The sequence below is a fragment of the Mytilus galloprovincialis genome, chromosome 1 (genome assembly GCF_965363235.1).
Source record: "Mytilus galloprovincialis chromosome 1, xbMytGall1.hap1.1, whole genome shotgun sequence".
Lineage (NCBI taxonomy): Eukaryota > Metazoa > Mollusca > Bivalvia > Mytilida > Mytilidae > Mytilus > Mytilus galloprovincialis.
The window spans coordinates 44,192,890-44,214,382 of NC_134838.1; the positions used below are offsets into that span (position 1 = coordinate 44,192,890).

A 21,493-nucleotide genomic window follows, 5' to 3' on the forward strand; every position below is an offset into this window, starting at 1 on the left:
GCATCTGTGTACTGTGGACACATTCTTGTTTCTTAGTATTATGCAAACCTTTTAGAATTTACAGTGGATAATTTTTGGCAGATTTGACAATTTAAATTTAAGTTTATGATATTGTTGCTTTTAAACATTTTTTCAATGGACTATTTTTCCATATTTTGCTCTTGTTTATTATAATGTGAACTTGTAAAAAATGTATGCCATTTTATTTGGTTTTAACAGTTCTCTGAACATGGAATACAATTATATGTGCAGGTCATGGTGAGAATTCAATTTGCTGAATAATTCATGCAATATAGCTTTATAGTTTTCCAACCACTCACTCAACATTGGAACGTATGTGCCAAAGCCCCTAAATGTGCAAATGATGTTCACTAAAACCAAAGTTCTTGACTGAAATGAATCAAACTTGAAAGTTGTCTATTGAGATACATGGAGATATAAAAATACTTATTTTAGTTTTTTTTACAATATTTAAACAATTCATCAACATATTTAAAATTTTGTTTTTAATTCAGGTTTGGATCCTAGTATTAAAGAACACAGTGAGTATCTTGATAAAATTACTGACGATTCAGAAAGGAAATTAAAGCAGTTAATAGATGACATCATTGCAGCAGACAAGAAGAAGAAAAGTGAGCCAGTAAAAGATGAAATCAGACAACATCTTTTGTTTTGCCAGACAAAGTGTGCTGATTTTAAAGGCAAAGAAGATACTCTGGAGGTAGGCATTTCTACCATTTGATTATTTTTGTTTGAATCAGTTTTTGAGGGTTGAGAAATAAGAATATTTTTTAATTTATTCTTGATTTTATAGTTAAGGTCACAGTGCTCCACTTTTAATTGACGGGTAAAAACAAAACTTTGTGGTCAATTAGTCAAGGCAACAGCAAGAGACTGATAGACTGAATTTTGGGGATTTTTTTTACAAGTTTTATTCTTTGAACCATATGTAAAACATGATAAGCTAGAGAATATGGGAGAGATCCTTTTGCACCAAAAATGAGTCCTTTTGCGCCACAACTTTTTTCGTCCAATGCTACGCTTGCGCCACATGTTTTAAAATAACATGGTATCATTTGCGCCAAAAATAAAACATATGATTGCGCCATTTAGAAGAAAAATTACTTCCCTACTCCTTTATTTGGACTTTGAACTGGCAGTTTACACAGCAAATGTTTCCTGTTCTGAAGCATATCTTCTTATTACTGCTGCTGCATGGGTACTTCCCAATATAATGAATGTAGTAGCTTGTATAACTTCACTTTATTGTCCAAAAACACAAACATTGAAGGTTGAAATGTTGAAATGCATAAAACAGTTCATAATAATTCCTAATAATAATATAGCCCATACGCATGGTGGGAACATAGCAATGTGTCATCAACATATATGGCTAAAACATAATCAGCAAAAGTTTCTTATTTCTTCTCTATTGGTATATCTTTATTAAATATTCAGTAAAGCAATAAGTTTTATTCTCTCTCTGTACATTGACTGTCTTATGAATTTTAAGTAATTTCTCTCCAGATTCTCATCTTCATGGTGAAATATCTCCGAACATGTGATGCTTTTTATGCCAAAAATAATAATATATATATATATATATATATATATTAATTATTAATATTTATGATAGATATGTGTACAGGTAAATTGGCGCAAATGAGTTCCGAATATTGATGCAATTGATACATTTGGAAAACAAAATTTGGCGCAAATGGTACCCCAGAGAAACAGTAATTGGCGCAAAAGAACTGCTGCCAAGAAGACACCTTAAAAAAATCATGGTTTTGATCAGTGGGTCAAAGGGAGGGTCACAATACATATTTTCCATTTTTCAACATAAATCGTTTTAGCAGATATACAGTCTTCATCACAAAACCCCAGCAAAACAGTACCCCACAAGTTAAAAATCTGTTTCTTGTACTACAAATGCAGAAATATTAAAACTTTTCCTATGCACCCATAGTTTCAGATGATCTTCTTTTTATATTGATAAGAGCATTTTTCTTATAAAAAAATATTTTTGTTTTGTTCCTTTAGCTTACTGTACATGTGTACACTTTAGTCTAAGATGTAGCCAAGTAACATCCATCAGTTTGAAAGACTATTGATAATCTGTTTATCATTATTTTATCTAGGCCATGTCAATAATGTATAGACTTATGACATCATATATTCTCTTTCTGCTCGACTGAAAAAAAATCAAATATCGCTCAAGTAGTGTCATATATACATATTATCGAATTTGCTGCCTTTAATATACACATTGAGGAATCACAATTATTAGCTTTCAGAATGTCATAACTCATTCAAAAAACTTCATGATATATCAATTAGCTGATTTTGAAAAATGCCCATTTGTAAACAAAAATCAAATATTATTATAATCATTTCTTTTTCTTCAGGCCGTGCATACCTATTTAAAAAGTGACAAAAAGCATCCTCTTGTTATTCATGGTGAATCTGGTAGTGGTAAAACATCCCTTATGGCAATGATAGCCAAAAAGGCCAATGAATGGTTTGATGGGAAGGCAACCGTTGTCATTAGGTAAGATTTTTGTTTTGACATATAAAACAGGGATCCTTTTCATGCTTGAAAAGACTTCTTTTTTTCAGAAGGTTCCAACATTTTTGAGATGCTATTAATCAATTTGGAAGTTGTTTTTTATTCTTCAGTAAAATAAGTGTTATTTAAAACATTATTAGTTTAGGTTTTTGTAACTTTTAGTTATAAAATTATGAAAATAACCATCAAATTTTTGTTGAAAATTTTCCTTTTTTTGTTGTTTAAATGTAGTTTTTCAAGTACAACTTTTGCTCAGAAATAAAATAAATAACTTAAAAAAACTTCTATGGACAAATATCAGTAATGAATACATCTTGAAAACATAGGCAAATATAAATTATATTTTATTTTAGGTTTTTGGGAACAACTCCAAAAAGTTCCAACCTTTTTGATTTGTTATGTAGTTTGACAAGTCATATCAGAACCGCCAAGCTCTTGAATCATCTGAATGCTAAGGTAATTCTATAAATTTTGTAAATTTTAGCCGAAAACAAAATTAATGATTTGTTTGAACACTTTCATTCAAGTTTACAAATTCTGAAACATAGGATGCAAAATCTTCTGTTTTAAGGAGGGAAAATCTTCCATTATCTCTCTCTTTATTTAATATTTCACTATAAGTAGTAGCTTGTCAATCATTTATTACTAAAAAATTGTTCATATATTGATTACACATACATGTATTTAGTACATGTACTAAATAATTATATAACTACATTTTAATGTTAAATGCTAGAACTTTTAAATTATCAAAAACATTGTCTGCAAAAATGAGATAACTATAAGAGACAACCATTAGTAGGATCTAAGTACAATCAATCTCTGGAAAAAAAGTATGAATTTAATGGAACACTATTTTTGTCTTGCCTTGATGGAGTCAAAAATTGATGCCTAGGTATGCTGTTTCGACCAGTGGCATCAACAATGTACATGTATTAGTTTGTGATTAGGTCTAGTTTATGGTGAATCACAAGTGTTAGGTCAATCATATTTGGTATACAGTTGTGTTAGCATTGGCACATTTCATTTGCATGGAGATTGTTTAGCCATGTACATCAGTCATGATTCATTGACTGAATAATTGCATAACTTATGTAACATGTTAAAGTATTGCTGTTTTGATATCAACATTTGCATTATCAAAATTACAAAAAATAGAGACATTTCTCTGTGATATTAGTGTATTGACATTAGAAAGTTGTCAACTACCGTTATGCATTCCTCGAAAATAATGATTACATTAAAAAAAATAGCAGTCTTAAACTTAACTTTATTGAATTGTTCACTTTGAAAGTACTTTCTAATTTTTTATTTTACTGAATAACAAATTTCATGGAAGAGGGAAAAAATAGTTTTTTGTAGATACTGTGAATTCAAAAATTATTGCATGCATTTATTAATGCGATTTTGTCATTTTAGACTTGCATGCGTTTTTGATTTTTACAATTTTGAGAAAAATCATGTTTAATTCATATAAAATATTTCAAAATGTGAGTTTAAATTATTGAGTTTACAACTCTGTCCCATTTTTTGCAATAATAAAAACCTCGCAATAATTTCTGATTTTGTAGTTTTGCTAAAGTCTGCATATTCCATTTAAAACTTAAATGTGTTAATCAGGTATACCCACTAAGTACCCCACCAATAATAATGAATCCTGAATGTTTGCTTTCTTTTTATCAGAGTTTTAAAGAAGTTGAGCTTATCTTCAAACAGACCTTAATAGCAACCAAAGGATCTGATAAAACGAAAATCAGTGATCCTCTGATTATCATATTGGATTCTCTTGACCAGTTGGATCCTTCTTACAATGCAAGAGGGATGCAATGGCTACCACTCCTAGTGAATCCTAATGTAAAGATTATAGTATCAACGTTAGAAGAACCAAAGTATGAAGTATTTCCTAATCTCAAGGTATGTATGAAATTTTATACGTTTTTTTCTGGGTAATTAGGTAAACATTGCATGAAGTGCAATCAAAACCTTATGTTACTGACTTGATATCTAAATCTTCCCAGGCTTATCACTATCTTTTTGATACACAAAATATAGTGCATTGATCATAACATTCTTTACATTCTTTCCATGAAATTTATCAATGTAAATATACTCATCATAGATACCAGGACTAAATTTAGTATATACGCCAGATGCGCGTTTCGTCTTCAAAAGACTCATAATATATGCTCAAATATTCAAGTCTCAAAATGGTGTTGCCACTGTCAAGAAAATTGTGCAAGGTGCAGGAATCTAATATCTGTTCTTAAGATATAAATGATGTCATTGTTAAAGTCATTTAAAAAAAAATGGAGATATCTCCTATTGTTCATGTAGTTGAATCACTTACAACCAATGCTTAATTGACAATGCAATATTTAATTTTACTTCCAACAGATAAATTAGTGCAATCTTTACCGTTTAGTGCTGACATGCACTTTGATCAATTTTAAATGTGAATGTAAAATTTAAAAGATATGAATGGTATATTGTCAATAAGACAACTATCCACCTAAGGAGAAATGATAAGGATGTTAACAACAATATTTCACCATATAAATTATTCAACAATGAACAATATCATACTGCTGGTAAGAAATAAAATGCCAAAACTTGTCTTAATTTGAATAAGATTTAAAAGAAAGAACCAACAGCATAACTTAAGCTGATGTCACTCAAAAACCACAAAGTTTCATCATAATGTATTGACCTATACATCAATTAGTAATGTACTTTTCCATGTATCTGCAACAAAAATGAACATAAACATATTGAACTTTAATGTACAGTATAATCAAATCAGTGCAAAAATTAAAAAAAAAATGGATTTTGTTGAACTTCCCTTTGAATATTTCAGTAGTTTTAACTCTTGTGATATCAGAACTTTTGTTTGAACAGTAGGGTTAAAATATTGAGGCTATGTCTTAAAAAATTTTTGTTTTTTGTCCATGGATTTATGAGTTTTGAACAGCGGTATACTACTGTTGCCTTTATTTAAATAATTAATACACGTGAAACTTTAGAACATCATAAATTTATACAGCATGTACATTCTTTTTCAGAACAGAGTTCCAGCTGATGGCTTTATTCCTGTGGCAACTATCCCAAGGCCAGATGTGAAATTAATTTTGAATCACTGGTTGGAAAGAATTCAGAGAAAATTGACACCAGAACAGGAAGATTTACTTTTGAAATCATATGATCAGTGTCCCTTTCCACTTTACTTGAATCTTTGTTTCAGAGAAGCTTCTCAGTGGACGTCATATATGGATGTTTCAAGCATTCATCTGTTTCAGACAGTAAGGGAAGCCATAAATGGTCTCTTTGCTAAGATGGAGTCACTTCATGGATATGCTTTTGTGTCTAAAACCTTAGGATATTTAACTGCAGGTAATATTCTGAGATTATTATTGTACATGTATTAGAAATTTGATTGAGTGGAAATTGAACTTTACTAAAAAAAACATGCTTTAATTCTTTCAATTTGTTATTTTATTTGTATCAATGACCCACCTATCCTAGAACAACAACTTCATTTCAAAAAAATCAAATTATTTAATCATATGGATTTTCATTTTACAGCAAAAATAGGATTGACAGAAACTGAATTAGAAGACATATTGGCATGTGATGATGATGTGTTGAATGATGTCTATGTGTATTGGACACCACCCATCAGGAGACTTCCTCCATTACTTCTGGTGCGACTCAGACATGATCTACAGCAATATTTTGGTTTGTGTTATCGTTTTCTTTCAGAATTTGCACTTGAGAAAAAATACATTATTCTGAAATAATGCAATAACGTTACTAGAAATAGAATATTATTGATTCTTTACCTGTGATATTTAAGTTGACGTAGAGGGGATTTTTAAATGCATCTTATAAAACTTGTAAATTACCAATTTGATATGTAATAACATCTATATTCTAAAATAATCATAACAGTTTTTACAAAGGAATAGATAACCCATTGTTAAGATGGTGAAATAAACAGTAAATTGGCTGTCAACAATCTTCATGCATTAACTTATAATTATTAGCCCTAATCTACCAATGTTTTTCAAATTTAGATATGTTGTTACTGATGAACAAAAAGGAGGTCAAGGTTGATATTAACCATTTTTGCGTACACTGTTTGTAAATTATGGTCCTTGAAGTATTGGAAATTTTTTTTAGTGCTAAATATTTAGTTGGAATAAGTTTCTCACAAGAACCTTAGTAAAACTTTAAACAACTTTTAATTTCAAATGTTACTTTAATTGTATTTTTTTTACTCAGATATGAATTGAACAATATAAAAAAGAACATTATTTACATATGGCCCTTTATACTATTGTAAAATCCAAACATTGTAGCGTACCGCGCGAATGAGCGCTTCTCTTTCAAATCTCACCACTTCTCCCTATCAGTTTCAAAAAGAGAAGTCACTTCTCCCTATAATTCTGAAGTAGTGTGAGCCCTGCACTTTATGGTGAATCTGTCAGTAATGGTTGAAACTAAGTATAGTAATTTATAAACTGAGAAATACAATATTAAATAAAGTACCGTCTTCTATTTTATGTACTTTTTTATGTCTTTTTATTCCAGTTGAGAGAGGAGCAGATGGTTCTACTGTAATCTACTGGTACCATAGACAGTTTATTGAGGCAGCAAAGGATAGATACTGTACAGAAGAAACCAGTGTTACAAATCTTCATACTTCTTTGGCAGACTACTTTTTAGGAACTTGGGCCAATGGTAATAATATTAAACATCAGATTTGAATGGTAATGTTAATTGGTTGAAAAAGATAACAAATGTTTTCATTTGTCTTGCCTAGATCAATTCCAAATTTTGTACTATCAATGATTGGTTTTTTTTTTAAGGCAAGCCATTTTCATTATGCTCCTGATGCAGTGGAAGGGTAAGTTAGTGTAACCCTTGTCAGTCTGTCTGTACCAAGGTCCCAAAATTAGTTTCAGTTCTCTATTTTCAGTTTGCGCCTCAACCAAATATTATGAAATTTATACACAATGCTGATAATGATGCAACACAGATTAAGTTCAAATTTGGATGTGGTCACTTTTGCTATTCTAGAGTTATCCACCTTTATACCTTGATATTCAAGCAGAGGCATAATCTTTGTCCAATGGACACATTCTCCACTTATTCTATTTTGAATTTGACTCCTTTAAGATTTTTTGTTCCTTCCTTACCTAATTGTATATAAAATTGAGAAAGGAAATGGTGAATATGTCAAAGCGACAACCACCCGACCATAGAGCAAACAACAGCCGAAGGCAACCAATGGGTCTTCAATGTAGCGAGAATTCCCGCACCCGTAGGTGTCCTTCAGCTGGCCCCTAAAATATGCATAATAGTACAGTGATAATGGACGTCATACTAAACTCCGAATTATACACAAGAAACTAAAATTTAAAATCATACAAGACTAACAAATGCCAGAGGCTCCTGACTTGGGACAGGCGCAAAATTGCGGCGGGGTTAAACATGTTTATGAGATCTCAACCCTCCCCCTATACCTCTAGCCAATGTAGAAAAGTAAAAGAATAACAATACGCACATTAAAATTCAGTTCAAGAGAAGTCCGAGTCTGATGTCAAAAGATGTAACAAAAGAAAATAAATAAAATGACAATAATACATAAATAACAACAGACTACTAGCAGTTAACTGACATGCCAGCTCCAGACCTCAATTAAACTGATTGAAAGATTATGTCTTCATCATATGAATATCAGGTACAATCCCTCCCGTTAGGGGTTTAGTATCATACTATCATAAAATATATGAGAAGAACATAACCCGTGTCATGCCAACAACTGTTTTTTTAGAAATAAATGTGTTTAGTTCCAATGCAAAGACCCTATCAGTGAATCAATGTTAAAGCCAAAATATGCAATCTTTAATGACCTGACAACAGTATCGTAACTATATCCCCTTTTAATAAGTCTATTTAAAGGTTTTGTTAGTTTCTGAGGAGAATACTGACATTTTTGTGCTTTATAAAGAATATTTCCATAAAATTTTGGATGTGAAATACCTGAACGTATAAGATGTCTGCATGTTGAGTTATATTTACGAATTATTTCCTTATACCGGTGATAAAATTTAGTAAATGTTTTGACCAGTTTGTGATATCGAAAACCCTGGTGTAATAATTTTTCAGTAATACATAAATTTCTCTCGCTAAAATCTAATACATTGTTACATACACGAGCGAATCGTACAAGTTGAGATATATAAACACCATAAGATGGTGACAAGGGAACGTCACCATCTAAAAATGGATAATTAACAATAGGAAATGAAAAATCATCTCTTTTATCATAAATTTTTGTATTAAGCTTCCCGTTTATGATATAGATATCAAGATCGAGGAAAGGGCAGTGGTCATTGTTATCATTAGCTTTATTTAAAGTAAGTTCTACAGGATAAATTTCTTTAGTATACATACTGAAGTCGTCATTATTTAGAGCCAATATATCATCCAAATATCTAAAAGTATTGTTAAATTTTTTTATCAAATGTTGTTTTGATGGGTCTTTGCTAATTTTAGTCATAAATTGTAACTCATAACAATACAAAAACAGGTCCGCAATAAGTGGTGCACAGTTAGTCCCCATTGGAATTCCAATAACTTGACGATATACGGAATCTCCAAAACGAACAAAAATGTTATCAAGTAAAAATTCAAGTGCATAAATAGTATCAAAGCATGTCCAATTGACATAGTTCTTTTGTTTATTGCTACTAAAAAATGATCTAAAAGAGTTTGAACATATGTACTCGCATTCCGACTTTTTAAATGCCCAGTTAATTAGGGATGTGAATTTTTTCTTAATAAGAATATGAGGCAAAGTGGTATATAGGGTAGAAAAATCAAAACTTTGAACAGATTCAAAATCACCAATATATGCATGCAATTTATCAAGTACTTCCAACGAGTTTTTGACACTCCAAAAGTAATTAATTCCACTATTTTCAAAGGCCTTATTTGAACAATTTATTATCAGGTTTTTAATTGTACCAAGTGTACTAGTAAGTAAAACAGACAATTTAGTAGTTGAACAATGGCTGGAAGATGAAATAAATCTATATTTGTAAGGTTTTTTGTGCAGCTTCGGAAGCCAGTACATAGTTGGGACTTTCATTGTGTTTGGTTCTGCTTGTAAAGAAGTAGCTAAAAGTTTATGTTTGTTACAGATGTCGTTTTCTGAAAATGAAGTCAGTTGGAATGTTGGTGAATTCGTGATTTCCTTTTGCAGAACCTCTATATAAAATTTACGTCAAACAATAATGATATTATTAGCAGCTTTATCAGCCGGGACAAAAACAAATTCCTTGGCTAGTTCTGTTAGTTTATTTTTGATACGCGAAATAGGGTTTTTATAGTTTTTGTTGAGGGTAAAATGTTCTTTAAAATGTTGTATTCGAATATCAACTATCTTCATTACTGAATTAAAAAAAGAGTCCAAAGATTTTTTGTCAGCTTTTTCCCGTTTTGCCCATTTCAAACAGTAGGCGCGGAGTGAGTCGTTGATGATATTACGTCACTCATTCCAGTTAATAGTTGACGGGGGACGATATTTAGGTCCTTTACTGAGGAATGATTTTAACTCTCGGTCGCGAACGATGTTAAGGTCTCCTGTTATAACATGGGAAATTGGTCCATAGGTGTATTCTGAATTACTGCAATTACACGACATAGGTGTATTTTCAGTGATATTTACATCTTTACACAATTGGCTATAATTAAACACATATTTTCAGGTAGATTTCTTGTAAATATAACAAATGAGAGGGAGTTCAGTATTATCAAAATATCCAGGAATTTGGTCTTTAACAGAATGGTCGTTAAAAATACCGGCAATATTTACAAAATCAAAACCTTTATTGACATACTTTATTTTAATAAAATGTTTTTTATGATCTTCAGGGCGATCAATTTTTGGAAACAGTTTAGAATAACAATATGCCATTATAATTTGGACAATTTCATACTTAGGACTGTAATATGAAATTGTGTTGCAATCCTCTAAAATTTTATTTAATTTATTTATAGGTAAAGAACAAAGCTTGGTTAACAGATAATGTCTGCCGTTGTTTTTTGAAATGGAAATTAGGTCCGAAATATTTGTATGGTTGGTCCGAAATTTTCTTTGATTGCGATTTTTTCTGCGTCCATGAGAACGATTTTTACGAACAGTTTTAGAAACTATATCCAAAATGTTAACAGAATCGGTTCTTGATATATTGCCAATTCCCATGATATTATCATTAAGACCGAGAGGGTAGACTGTCTGTAATTTTTTAATCCAATTTAATTCATTTATTTTTCGTGATCGTACAAACTTGGAATGAGATTCACCAGGCTGCTTATTTACTACTTCTAAAGGTTGAACTGTTAAATATTTAATAGGATGACTGTGCTTCTTAAGATGTTGATAAATGATACTTTTGAATTTATTGGGTCTTTTAAAACGATACAGGTGTTCTTGCGTGCGTTTAGATAAATATCGCCCAGTTTCACCTACGTACTGAATACCGCATCCCGGTTTGTTTCATGTGAGTAAATAAATAATACTGTTTGTTTTTCAAGTTATATCAGTTTCAAAATTTAGAGAAAATGTGCGACCATTAAATGTGGACCTTACTGTATTGTTGGTGGAAAGACGGGGACACGTAAGTCATTTTTTGGCATGACACTTATCGATAGAAGGGTAACCACGATTTTTATTGTTAAAAACGTTAGCTATGGTAGTATTTTTAGATAAGCGATTCTGAAGATTGAGACGTGTAGATACCCTTTGAACGAGTTTAGTATTTAATATTTTTCCATTTCTAAGCTTCATATTTGTTTTTTGGTATGTAGATTTATTACAAAGGAGCAAAGACTGGCGTCCAGAATATGAACCATCACACAGTAGATTAAATTGTGTAAAAATGATAAAACTGTTCGGCTCAAGACGTCAAATGTTTATTGTCATAAGTTACCCGACAAATTTAAAAAAAGATAGGGTATATCAAGGTAGCGACTGACGTCTGACTAAATAGATGAATGGGGCTGAATATTAAAATACAACTTTTTGATAGATATTCCTAAAGTAATGAACATAGAGAAGTTCTCGCTCGGACACACACTCCATAATCTAGTATAATATAAGAGCATAAACCTTAAGCACGGGGAGGCACTCTACTGTCTCCACACGGCACTAAAGACAAACTCTGTAAAAAATAAAATTGAGAAAGGAAATGGTGAATATGTCAAAGCGACAACCACCCGACCATAGAGCAAACAACAGCCGAAGGCAACCAATGGGTCTTCAATGTAGCGAGAATTCCCGCACCCGTAGGTGTCCTTCAGCTGGCCCCTAAAATATGCATAATAGTACAGTGATAATGGACGTCATACTAAACTCCGAATTATACACAAGAAACTAAAATTTAAAATCATACAAGACTAACAAATGCCAGAGGCTCCTGACTTGGGACAGGCGCAAAATTGCGGCGGGGTTAAACATGTTTATGAGATCTCAACCCTCCCCCTATACCTCTAGCCAATGTAGAAAAGTAAAAGAATATCAATACGCACATTAAAATTCAGTTCAAGAGAAGTCCGAGTCTGATGTCAAAAGATGTAACAAAAGAAAATAAATAAAATGACAATAATACATAAATAACAACAGACTACTAGCAGTTAACTGACATGCCAGCTCCAGACCTCAATTAAACTGATTGAAAGATTATGTCTTCATCATATGAATATCAGGTACAATCCCTCCCGTTAGGGGTTTAGTATCATACTATCATAAAATATATGAGAAGAACATAACCCGTGTCATGCCAACAACTGTTTTTTTAGAAATAAATGTGTTTAGTTCCGATGCAAAGACCCTATCAGTGAATCAATGTTAAAGCCAAAATATGCAATCTTTAATGACCTGACAACAGTATCGTAACTATATCCCCTTTTAATAAGTCTATTTAAAGGTTTTGTTAGTTTCTGAGGAGAATACTGACATTTTTGTGCTTTATAAAGAATATTTCCATAAAATTTTGGATGTGAAATACCTGAACGTATAAGATGTCTGCATGTTGAGTTATATTTACAAATTATTTCCTTATACCGGTGATAAAATTTAGTAAATGTTTTGACCAGTTTGTGATATCGAAAACCCTGGTGTAATAATTTTTCAGTAATACATAAATTTCTCTCGCTAAAATCTAATACATTGTTACATACACGAGCGAATCGTACAAGTTGAGATATATAAACACCATAAAATGGTGACAAGGGAACGTCACCATCTAAAAATGGATAATTAACAATAGGAAATGAAAAATCATCTCTTTTATCATAAATTTTTGTATTAAGCTTCCCGTTTATGATATAGATATCAAGATCGAGGAAAGGGCAGTGGTCATTGTTATCATTAGCTTTATTTAAAGTAAGTTCTACAGGATAAATTTCTTTAGTATACATACTGAAGTCGTCATTATTTAGAGCCAATATATCATCCAAATATCTAAAAGTATTGTTAAATTTTTTTATCAAATGTTGTTTTGATGGGTCTTTGCTAATTTTAGTCATAAATTGTAACTCATAACAATACAAAAACAGGTCCGCAATAAGTGGTGCACAGTTAGTTCCCATTGGAATTCCAATAACTTGACGATATACGGAATCTCCAAAACGAACAAAAATGTTATCAAGTAAAAATTCAAGTGCATAAATAGTATCAAAGCATGTCCAATTGACATAGTTCTTTTGTTTATTGCTACTAAAAAATGATCTAAAAGAGTTTGAACATATGTACTCGCATTCCGACTTTTTAAATGCCCAGTTAATTAGGGATGTGAATTTTTTCTTAATAAGAATATGAGGCAAAGTGGTATATAGGGTAGAAAAATCAAAACTTTGAACAGATTCAAAATCACCAATATATGCATGCAATTTATCAAGTACTTCCAACGAGTTTTTGACACTCCAAAAGTAATTAATTCCACTATTTTCAAAGGCCTTATTTGAACAATTTATTATCAGGTTTTTAATTGTACCAAGTGTACTAGTAAGTAAAACAGACAATTTAGTAGTTGAACAATGGCTGGAAGATGAAATAAATCTATATTTGTAAGGTTTTTTGTGCAGCTTCGGAAGCCAGTACATAGTTGGGACTTTCATTGTGTTTGGTTCTGCTTGTAAAGAAGTAGCTAAAAGTTTATGTTTGTTACAGATGTCGTTTTCTGAAAATGAAGTCAGTTGGAATGTTGGTGAATTCGTGATTTCCTTTTGCAGAACCTCTATATAAAATTTACGTCAAACAATAATGATATATGTATATTTGCGATTTCCATTGAATAAGGTGTACAAAATATTTTGGCCTTTAACATTTCAAAACTTTTGTCAATACTTTTGCATGTGCACTTTTAAATTGGTGGAATTTATTTTTGGTGACTTTGTTCTATCCGCGAAAATAAGCGAAAATTTACACCCTGCGAAAATTTACACCCTGCGAAAATAGTCCGCTTTACGGACAGAAGACATTTTCTTTTTTTTTTCAATATTTGGTTTATATATAAGTATTGTAAGAACAAGTCCAATTTTTGGAATGCAGATAACCTTTGCTTTTCATTATCAGGCAATAAAAAGCCATATGTGAATAGAAGTGGTGAGAGTGGATTAGCTGACAGACATGTTGTGACTCAGCCAATCAAATTTGGTGATACATACAATTTAAGGAAGCTGAACAACCTTCCATACCACCTTACTATGTCAAAAAGGGTTGGACAGTTGAAGGATGAATGTTTGATGAACTTACCATTTATAAATGCCAAACTAGAATGCTCTTCGGTCAGGTAAACACAATTAAAGTTTTTGAATATATAGCATAACTGATCTTAGTATTTAAGGTGCAGTGATATTGTTGGCTTTTTTCCAAACTACCTCTACCCTTTTTTATTGGGAAAATATGCGTAATTTTCATCAAACTGGGAACTTTAGAAGTAACCATGAATTTGACTGAAACTTCAATTTACAGACCCCCTTTTCAACAGTCAAACTCTGCTTTGAAATAAGACCCCTTTTTGTCTGTGGTGATACATAAAGAGACCCTCAAATCTGCACAAATAGAAGTTTTATGCATGAAAAATGTATAAATGAGTGTTTTTCAGTTTGAATTCATGCACAATTACTACTGAGACTGCAATGTTTGGGAAAAAGTTGTCTATTTGGGAATAATTTTAAGCCATTTTTTTTCAAATTGGGATTCTTCTCTAGTGGAAAAAGCCTTTATTCTCCATTAATTTAAGGCAAGCAAAATCACTGAGGTGGTACCCAACACCTTCACTGAAACTAATTTGACTCGTTTAATTTTCATAAAATTTGGCTAAAGTATTTACTTTGACCCTGTGACAAAAATAAAAAAATTTCAAAATTTTTCAACCAACCAGTTTATCATAAAAATTACACTGGTTACATAGCAGTTTGACAAATACTAATTTTGATCATTAATAAGCTTAAGGTTCCCTTAACAACACAACATAATTAAAAAGTTTAGCTGATTTTACAGAGTTTTCTCCCTGTAGTGTTAGGTACCACCTAAACATTGAAAAACACTGAAAATTATGTGATGTGCCAATTGCCTTCATGAACTATTGTATGAAAATTGTGAAGGAGGTACATGCGTGGACAAACAGGAAATTAAATGGTCATTTTCATAATGATTTATTTATATATAAAAAAAATAGCCTATACATTGATTTTTTTAAAACGATTTTGCGCTGAGCAATAATGAGCTTCAAGATATTGATAGGTCTGTTAAGGTCTGTTTTGGAACAATTGTATATTGGGGAAAGGTCACTTTTATAAATATTTGATGAGTAATTATTTTTTTTATTTAAAGATTGCCTGAACAACTAATCATTTAGACTTTACACGTTTAAAGTGTACTAAAAAGAACCTATTTACCATCCCTATATTTATTCTGAAGCAAAGCTATTTATTAAAATGTTAAAAAGGAGAAGGAGTTGATATTTAAAAAAAATAAAACTGTGTCTCATTTTTAGGTCATTGATGGAAGATTATGAGATTGCCAAACAGATGATCAATGATTCACAGTTAAATATGATTCAACAAGCTCTCCTTCTATCAGGGGATTCTATTCTGTTCAACGCAAAACAGTTTGCACCACAGATGTTCTTAAGACTCAAGAATGTCAAGGTAAAATATCTATTCAATTCACTTCATGCAAATTATTACTGTGGACTGATTAATTTCTTTGTGGAAACCAATTTTTGTGGAATATATAATCCTTTATAGTTACTCAATTATACGTCTTTTCCACTTGTCAGAAACTTTCAACTTTATATCTAGCACTAAAAAGATCTTTTGTAAGATGATTGGATGGTGTACATTTTAGACTAGCAAGTTTTATCTTACCTTGACTTTATTTTCATATTCATTGGTGGATGTTTAGTTTTTGTATTTTGATCTGTTTTTATACGCCTGTCAAAATTTTTACGGGACGTATTATGGTATACAAATGTCATCTGTCCGTCTGTCTGTCTGGCGTAAACATGTTGCACTGTAACTTGAGAAAGACTTATCCAAATTTCATGAAACTTAGGATAGTTGTTTCTTATGATGATCAAACCATCTGTATACTTTTTGGTGAAAATAAGATTAAAAAATTTTGAGATACAGGACTTTGTAATTAAAACAGGTATGTGTTTTTCACATGTCGGCCCTATCTCAAAAACATTTTCTAAGTATTGCTTAAAGCTTTACACACTTCTTAGTTATATTAATCTTAAGATCTGTATACTTTTTGGTGATCATTCAAAATTTTATTTTAAGTTATTGAGTATTTTGTTATAAAAAAAGGGGGAGGGGTTTTTCACATGTCGCGCTGTATCTCAGAAACAATTTGACTTAAATTTTACACACTTCTCAGTTATATTAATCTAAAGATTTGTATACCTTTGGCTTTGATTCAACATTTTATTTTAGAGATATTGAGTTTTTTTGTAAAATAAAGGGGGGTTTTTACATGTCGTCGTATGTCAGAAACTATTTATGATTATTGCATAAAAATTTACACGCAAGAGGACCGGCGTATCATGTGCTCATGGTGCAGCTGTTTATTCAAATATTTCAACTATTTTTTGTGCTTGAAATGATTGTCAAGTGTGCATATTTACCTGGCAGGGTTCTTCAGAGCGTGACCTTATTTCTATGGTTCATTGGTCAAAGATTTGACTTGTTAGGTCTTTTTGTCAGATACTACAAGCAACATTTATTTTCAAACATAGCAACATTAAATGAATAAACAGTTTTATAAAAACACAGTTTGATTTTATGTTTAGGAATTACAGACTTTTACTGACGCATGTAAACAAACAGATGTGACCTATTTGTGTCCTGACACTGAGCTATTAGTGAAGGTTGGAGGACCATTGGTTTATGCATTAGGAGGACATAAATCTCAAGTTGATTGGGTGGACATGAAGAAAGATGGAAAGATAGCTGTCACTGCTTGTAAGATTTCATACTTTACATTCTCTACATATTTTGACTGAAGTTACTTTCCTATTGTGATAGGAATTCTAACATCTTACTAATTTTTCTAAAGAAATTTGATGCCCTTTGTGGGCACAGTGCTAGGATCTCTGCTTGTTAAAGAGCACTTGTAAAAACTCTTCAAGGGATCCTTTGGTTGTCTGCTGCAAAGCATAATGTATTGCCCTATTGCTTAGTAATAATATCTTTTTCCAGTATGAGTTACTTTACTTCTGAGTAGATTTCATACAAAAATGTCATTATTCGAAAAAAAATATTTGTTGTAATTTCAGCAAGTGATGACCACTCAGTAGGCCTGTGGGACGTTCAGGATGGTAAAGTTATCCGAATCATGGAGAGAATCGTTAAGGATCCCAATGAAGTACATTTTGTGGCAGATGATTCCCTTATTCTTGTTTATTCAAGTAAATCATTGATAGCAGTTACTGAACTAGGAGAGAAGAAGTACACATTTTCTCATGAGGCCATGAAATCTTTCTGTGTTTGTGGTAAAAATAAAGAAGTACTTGTAGGATTCATGAAGACTAGAGTAGTCCATCTCTATGATATGAGAACTGGTGAGAAAACTGATGTGATTAATCCAAAAGATGGTCTGACGGAAGAAGAAAAGTTAAAATTGAAAGTGTCATTTGGATTATTTGCTTCAGGTAAGCTTAACTAGTGTTATCAGTATTGAGGGTCTTGAGGGTCCTTCATATCTGTATTCTTTAATTGTTTGGCCATTTTTCTCTTTTCTGTTAACTCCCATCCACACCATCAGTATTGATTCAAACTTTGCAATGGCCATGGAGTAAAGTGTACAGAGTAAAGGTTTGAACATAAAAAATGAAACTTTTCTTTATCTTTAGGATAACAACTATGCAATTTATATTATTGTCTAAATGAGAATAGTTCACCCTTTCAGTGGACAAATAAATCTAAGGCAACCCCTTTTACAGATGGGAATAGATTAATTGCTATGCCTCTCCTCTTTTAATGAATAGACGATATACTATGAATTCAGAAATTATTGTGTGCATTCATTACTGTGATTTTAGGAGAACTTAACAAAAATGAGTTTGTTTATTGTGATGTCAGGAAAATAATAATTTCAAGGGATGTAACTCTTTAAAAAAAGTCAATTGTCCACCATTATAAAAACTTTTCTGAGATAGCTTTTTGAAACAATTTCAAAACCAAGCATCTGATTAAAGCTGAAGCAATAAAAATAAAACAAATATGGAAGATTGCAACCAACAACAAATACTCAATCACAAGCTCTTTGGGCAACTGCTTATTGTCACATGCATAACAAGTTGTTGGGGACATGGAAATACTGGGTGTCCATCTCCGTCCAGTTCTTGTTACCACTCTCTTTGGTACAATTCTTAAGATTTTTCTAAATCTTATAGTATAGGTTAATATCAGCAATATCTCAGAAAAGTTTTTATAATGGTGGACAATTGATTTTTTTTAGAGAGTTATGTCCCTTGGAAAATTAAATTTATGAAAAATGGTCTGTTTAGCGCTCTCAAATGTACAATTCTTGCCAGAATTCAATAAAACTTAAATTATAGGTTAATAACAGCAATATTTCAAACAAGTTCTATAATGGTGGAAAAACAACTTTAAAAAAAAAAAAGAGTTATGCCCTTGGAAATATAAAATATGTGCAATGGGGTGGACATTGGAACTCTTTTCTTTTATTATAGAGTGGGGTGCTCATTTTCGCCACAACTTTCCATGTTTTCTTCAGTTTATATTCAGGTCTTTATGTTTTTGAAGTATACTGATATTTCTATATAAAGATAACTTCAAAAGCAAAATATTCTTAACTTGAAAACGTGTTCTTTGGAAAAAAATCATCTGAAAAGTTAGATTAAAGGCTATTTGAAATTTCTGGATCTTTTGTCAACAAGGGACACATATTCGCCTTTTTTCACATCTATTTAAAACCAAATAACTGCAGCTTTAAACAATATTTATCAATTCAATCTCATCACAGATGAATAGCAGACATTCCAAAGGTGTCAAAGACTGAAATGTAGGGCAATTAGTCAAAGAAATTACTAAGAAACACTTCTTTGAAATAGTGTTTTGCTTTCAGGAAATTGGCCTAAAATCGTTGCCCGTTTTTATGTCCTTTGCAGTAAGTGCCGAAATTTTGTCTTAGTTTAAAAAATAATCTTATTTGTTATAAAAATATAATTTACTGGCATATTTCTTCAATTTTTGCCATCCTTTGAAGTTTTTACACCTCAAAATCATAAAACGACGAAATTGTGTCCCCGGCGAATATGTGTGCTCCACTCTACATCTAATAAATCTGAATATAACATATTCATTAACTTTTATTTTCAAAAACTTTTTCAGGTTCTGATAAATATGCTATTTGTACTGATGATGATGAGAATGCTATATGGGTGGTAGATTTAGAAAAAAAGCAAGCCTACTGCTCACCTAGAATCAGATTTCCACCAACTCCTGCCATTGCAGATGAAGATCCAGATGATTTTACCATAGATGCTTCTGCTGTTACAAGAGATGGGAAATACATTGTGGCATCAAATATGTATGATAATGTTCCTTACCTGTTTGATATCAAGACTTTTGAAATTTGCAGAAAATTATCAGGTAGGTTATTAAAATGTTCTTATACAATTTTTATTAAACAAAAGATTTTAGAAAAAGTTTTTAACAAACAGAACTTGTAGTTGCTTAATATGAAAAACTTGATTTAGGTTGACTTAGTACTTTAAAAGTAATTGTTTTCAATTTGCTAACATTTATTAAGGAAGCATTTGCTTGAACCGTGGAAAACTTTTAATTTTATGCACTTGACCTTCTAGTATTGTTTTTTCACTTGACCTTCTAGCTTTGTTTTTTCTTGCAATTATGAATATAATGAGTTACAAAAATGGATAGATAATATCGTTTTGAAGGTTATTTTTGCGGGTGTAAAATTTCATGATTTTGATTAAATATGGTATGCGAAATATTTTGGTGTTTCTTATTTGGGGGATTCAAACATTTTATCAATATCTTTGCATGTACTCTTTGGAATTAGCAGAATTTATTTTGGCTATTTTGTTCTATCCGCAAAAATAATCGAAAATTTACACCCCGTGAAAAATAACCTGCTATACGGTATTACTAGTTTAATTTGAAAACTCGCCCCATTACCTCATGACCTTCATGGGTAGTCAAGATTGTTCATATAATGCTATAGGGTCTAATTCAAAGTCTTGAACTCTTTGGGTTCTTTAATATGCTGAATCTAACCATGTATTTATATTTTGGATTATTGTCCCAGGTTTTAAAGGGTCCATATTGAGGTTCAAAGGGTCCAAAACTTAACTTTGTTCAAATTCAACAAAAATTGAACTCTTGGGGGTTCTTTGATATGCTGAATCTAACTGTATATTTAGATGAATAATTTTGGTCCTAGTTTTCAAATTAGTCCACATTATAAAGGCTGAAAGGGTCCACATTAAAACCTCAATTGATTTCATCAAACATTGAATTCTTGGTGTCTGTGATATGCTGAATTTAACCATGTATTTTGATTTGGAATATTGGACCAGTGAATGTCCGCTTTAAAATTTTAAAGTTCTTTAGACATAATTCATTCTGTTTCAGAAAACCTATTCTGTGTGAAATATTTAATCACAATTCAAATTCAAAGCTGTATCAAGCTTGAATGTTGTGTCCAAACATGCACTAACTTTTCAGGGTTTGACCACTGCAGTTGAATCAAGTTTCGCCATGAGGAGCATTTTATTTCAATTATGCTTAACAATAAAGTTGAATCATGTGATTACTTTTGATAATTAGGTGATGACTCGGATACAATTACGAAATACAAGTTCTCTGTTGATGGCAAGAAGATGTATGGAGAGTCCAGTAAGACCATTGTTGTGATAGATCTGGAAACTGGAAACAGGCAAAAAGTTTTGCATCATAGCAATCAGATAGACTGCTGTGTGTCAAATGATGCAACAACTTTTGTCACTGTTTCTGATGATAGTGTTCTAAGAGTTTGGGATACTTCCAAAACAACATTTTCAGAAGAGAAATTATCAGATTTTGGTACATCTGTACAGTAAGTTTTGTGGACTAATAAATTACTGTTAACCATACTTACTAATAATAATTGCAAAAATATTGCGTTGAATATTAAAGTTAAGATATTAATGTATTGTACCGGTAGTCGTAGTAGAATCACACTTTATAAGGCATTAACTCATGGGTCTTTTCCAATATTAATCAAGTTTTGTTTCCAAAATTGTCCATCAAAAGGTTTGGAACAATCAATGAATTAATCTACTATCCTCTTAAATCTAAAAAGGCATACACCAAGAAGGA

At 31.4% G+C, this 21,493-nt stretch overlaps 1 protein-coding gene across 3 annotated transcripts in view; it reads left to right on the plus strand.

Annotated features, from left to right (window-relative positions):
* LOC143075382 (NACHT domain- and WD repeat-containing protein 1-like) overlaps positions 1–21,493 on the plus strand; it is a 66,710-nt gene that overhangs the window by 28,890 nt on the left and 16,327 nt on the right. For all 3 annotated transcript variants that reach the window (XM_076250774.1, XM_076250783.1, XM_076250789.1), the window contains 13 exons: positions 516–721; positions 2,409–2,551; positions 2,923–3,025; positions 4,253–4,483; positions 5,629–5,956; positions 6,149–6,301; positions 7,157–7,306; positions 14,211–14,427; positions 15,637–15,790; positions 16,936–17,107; positions 17,422–17,796; positions 19,502–19,762; positions 20,963–21,230. In XM_076250774.1, the coding sequence (XP_076106889.1) occupies positions 516–721; positions 2,409–2,551; positions 2,923–3,025; positions 4,253–4,483; positions 5,629–5,956; positions 6,149–6,301; positions 7,157–7,306; positions 14,211–14,427; positions 15,637–15,790; positions 16,936–17,107; positions 17,422–17,796; positions 19,502–19,762; positions 20,963–21,230 (2,761 nt within the window). The remainder of the gene's footprint in view (positions 1–515; positions 722–2,408; positions 2,552–2,922; positions 3,026–4,252; positions 4,484–5,628; positions 5,957–6,148; positions 6,302–7,156; positions 7,307–14,210; positions 14,428–15,636; positions 15,791–16,935; positions 17,108–17,421; positions 17,797–19,501; positions 19,763–20,962; positions 21,231–21,493) is intronic.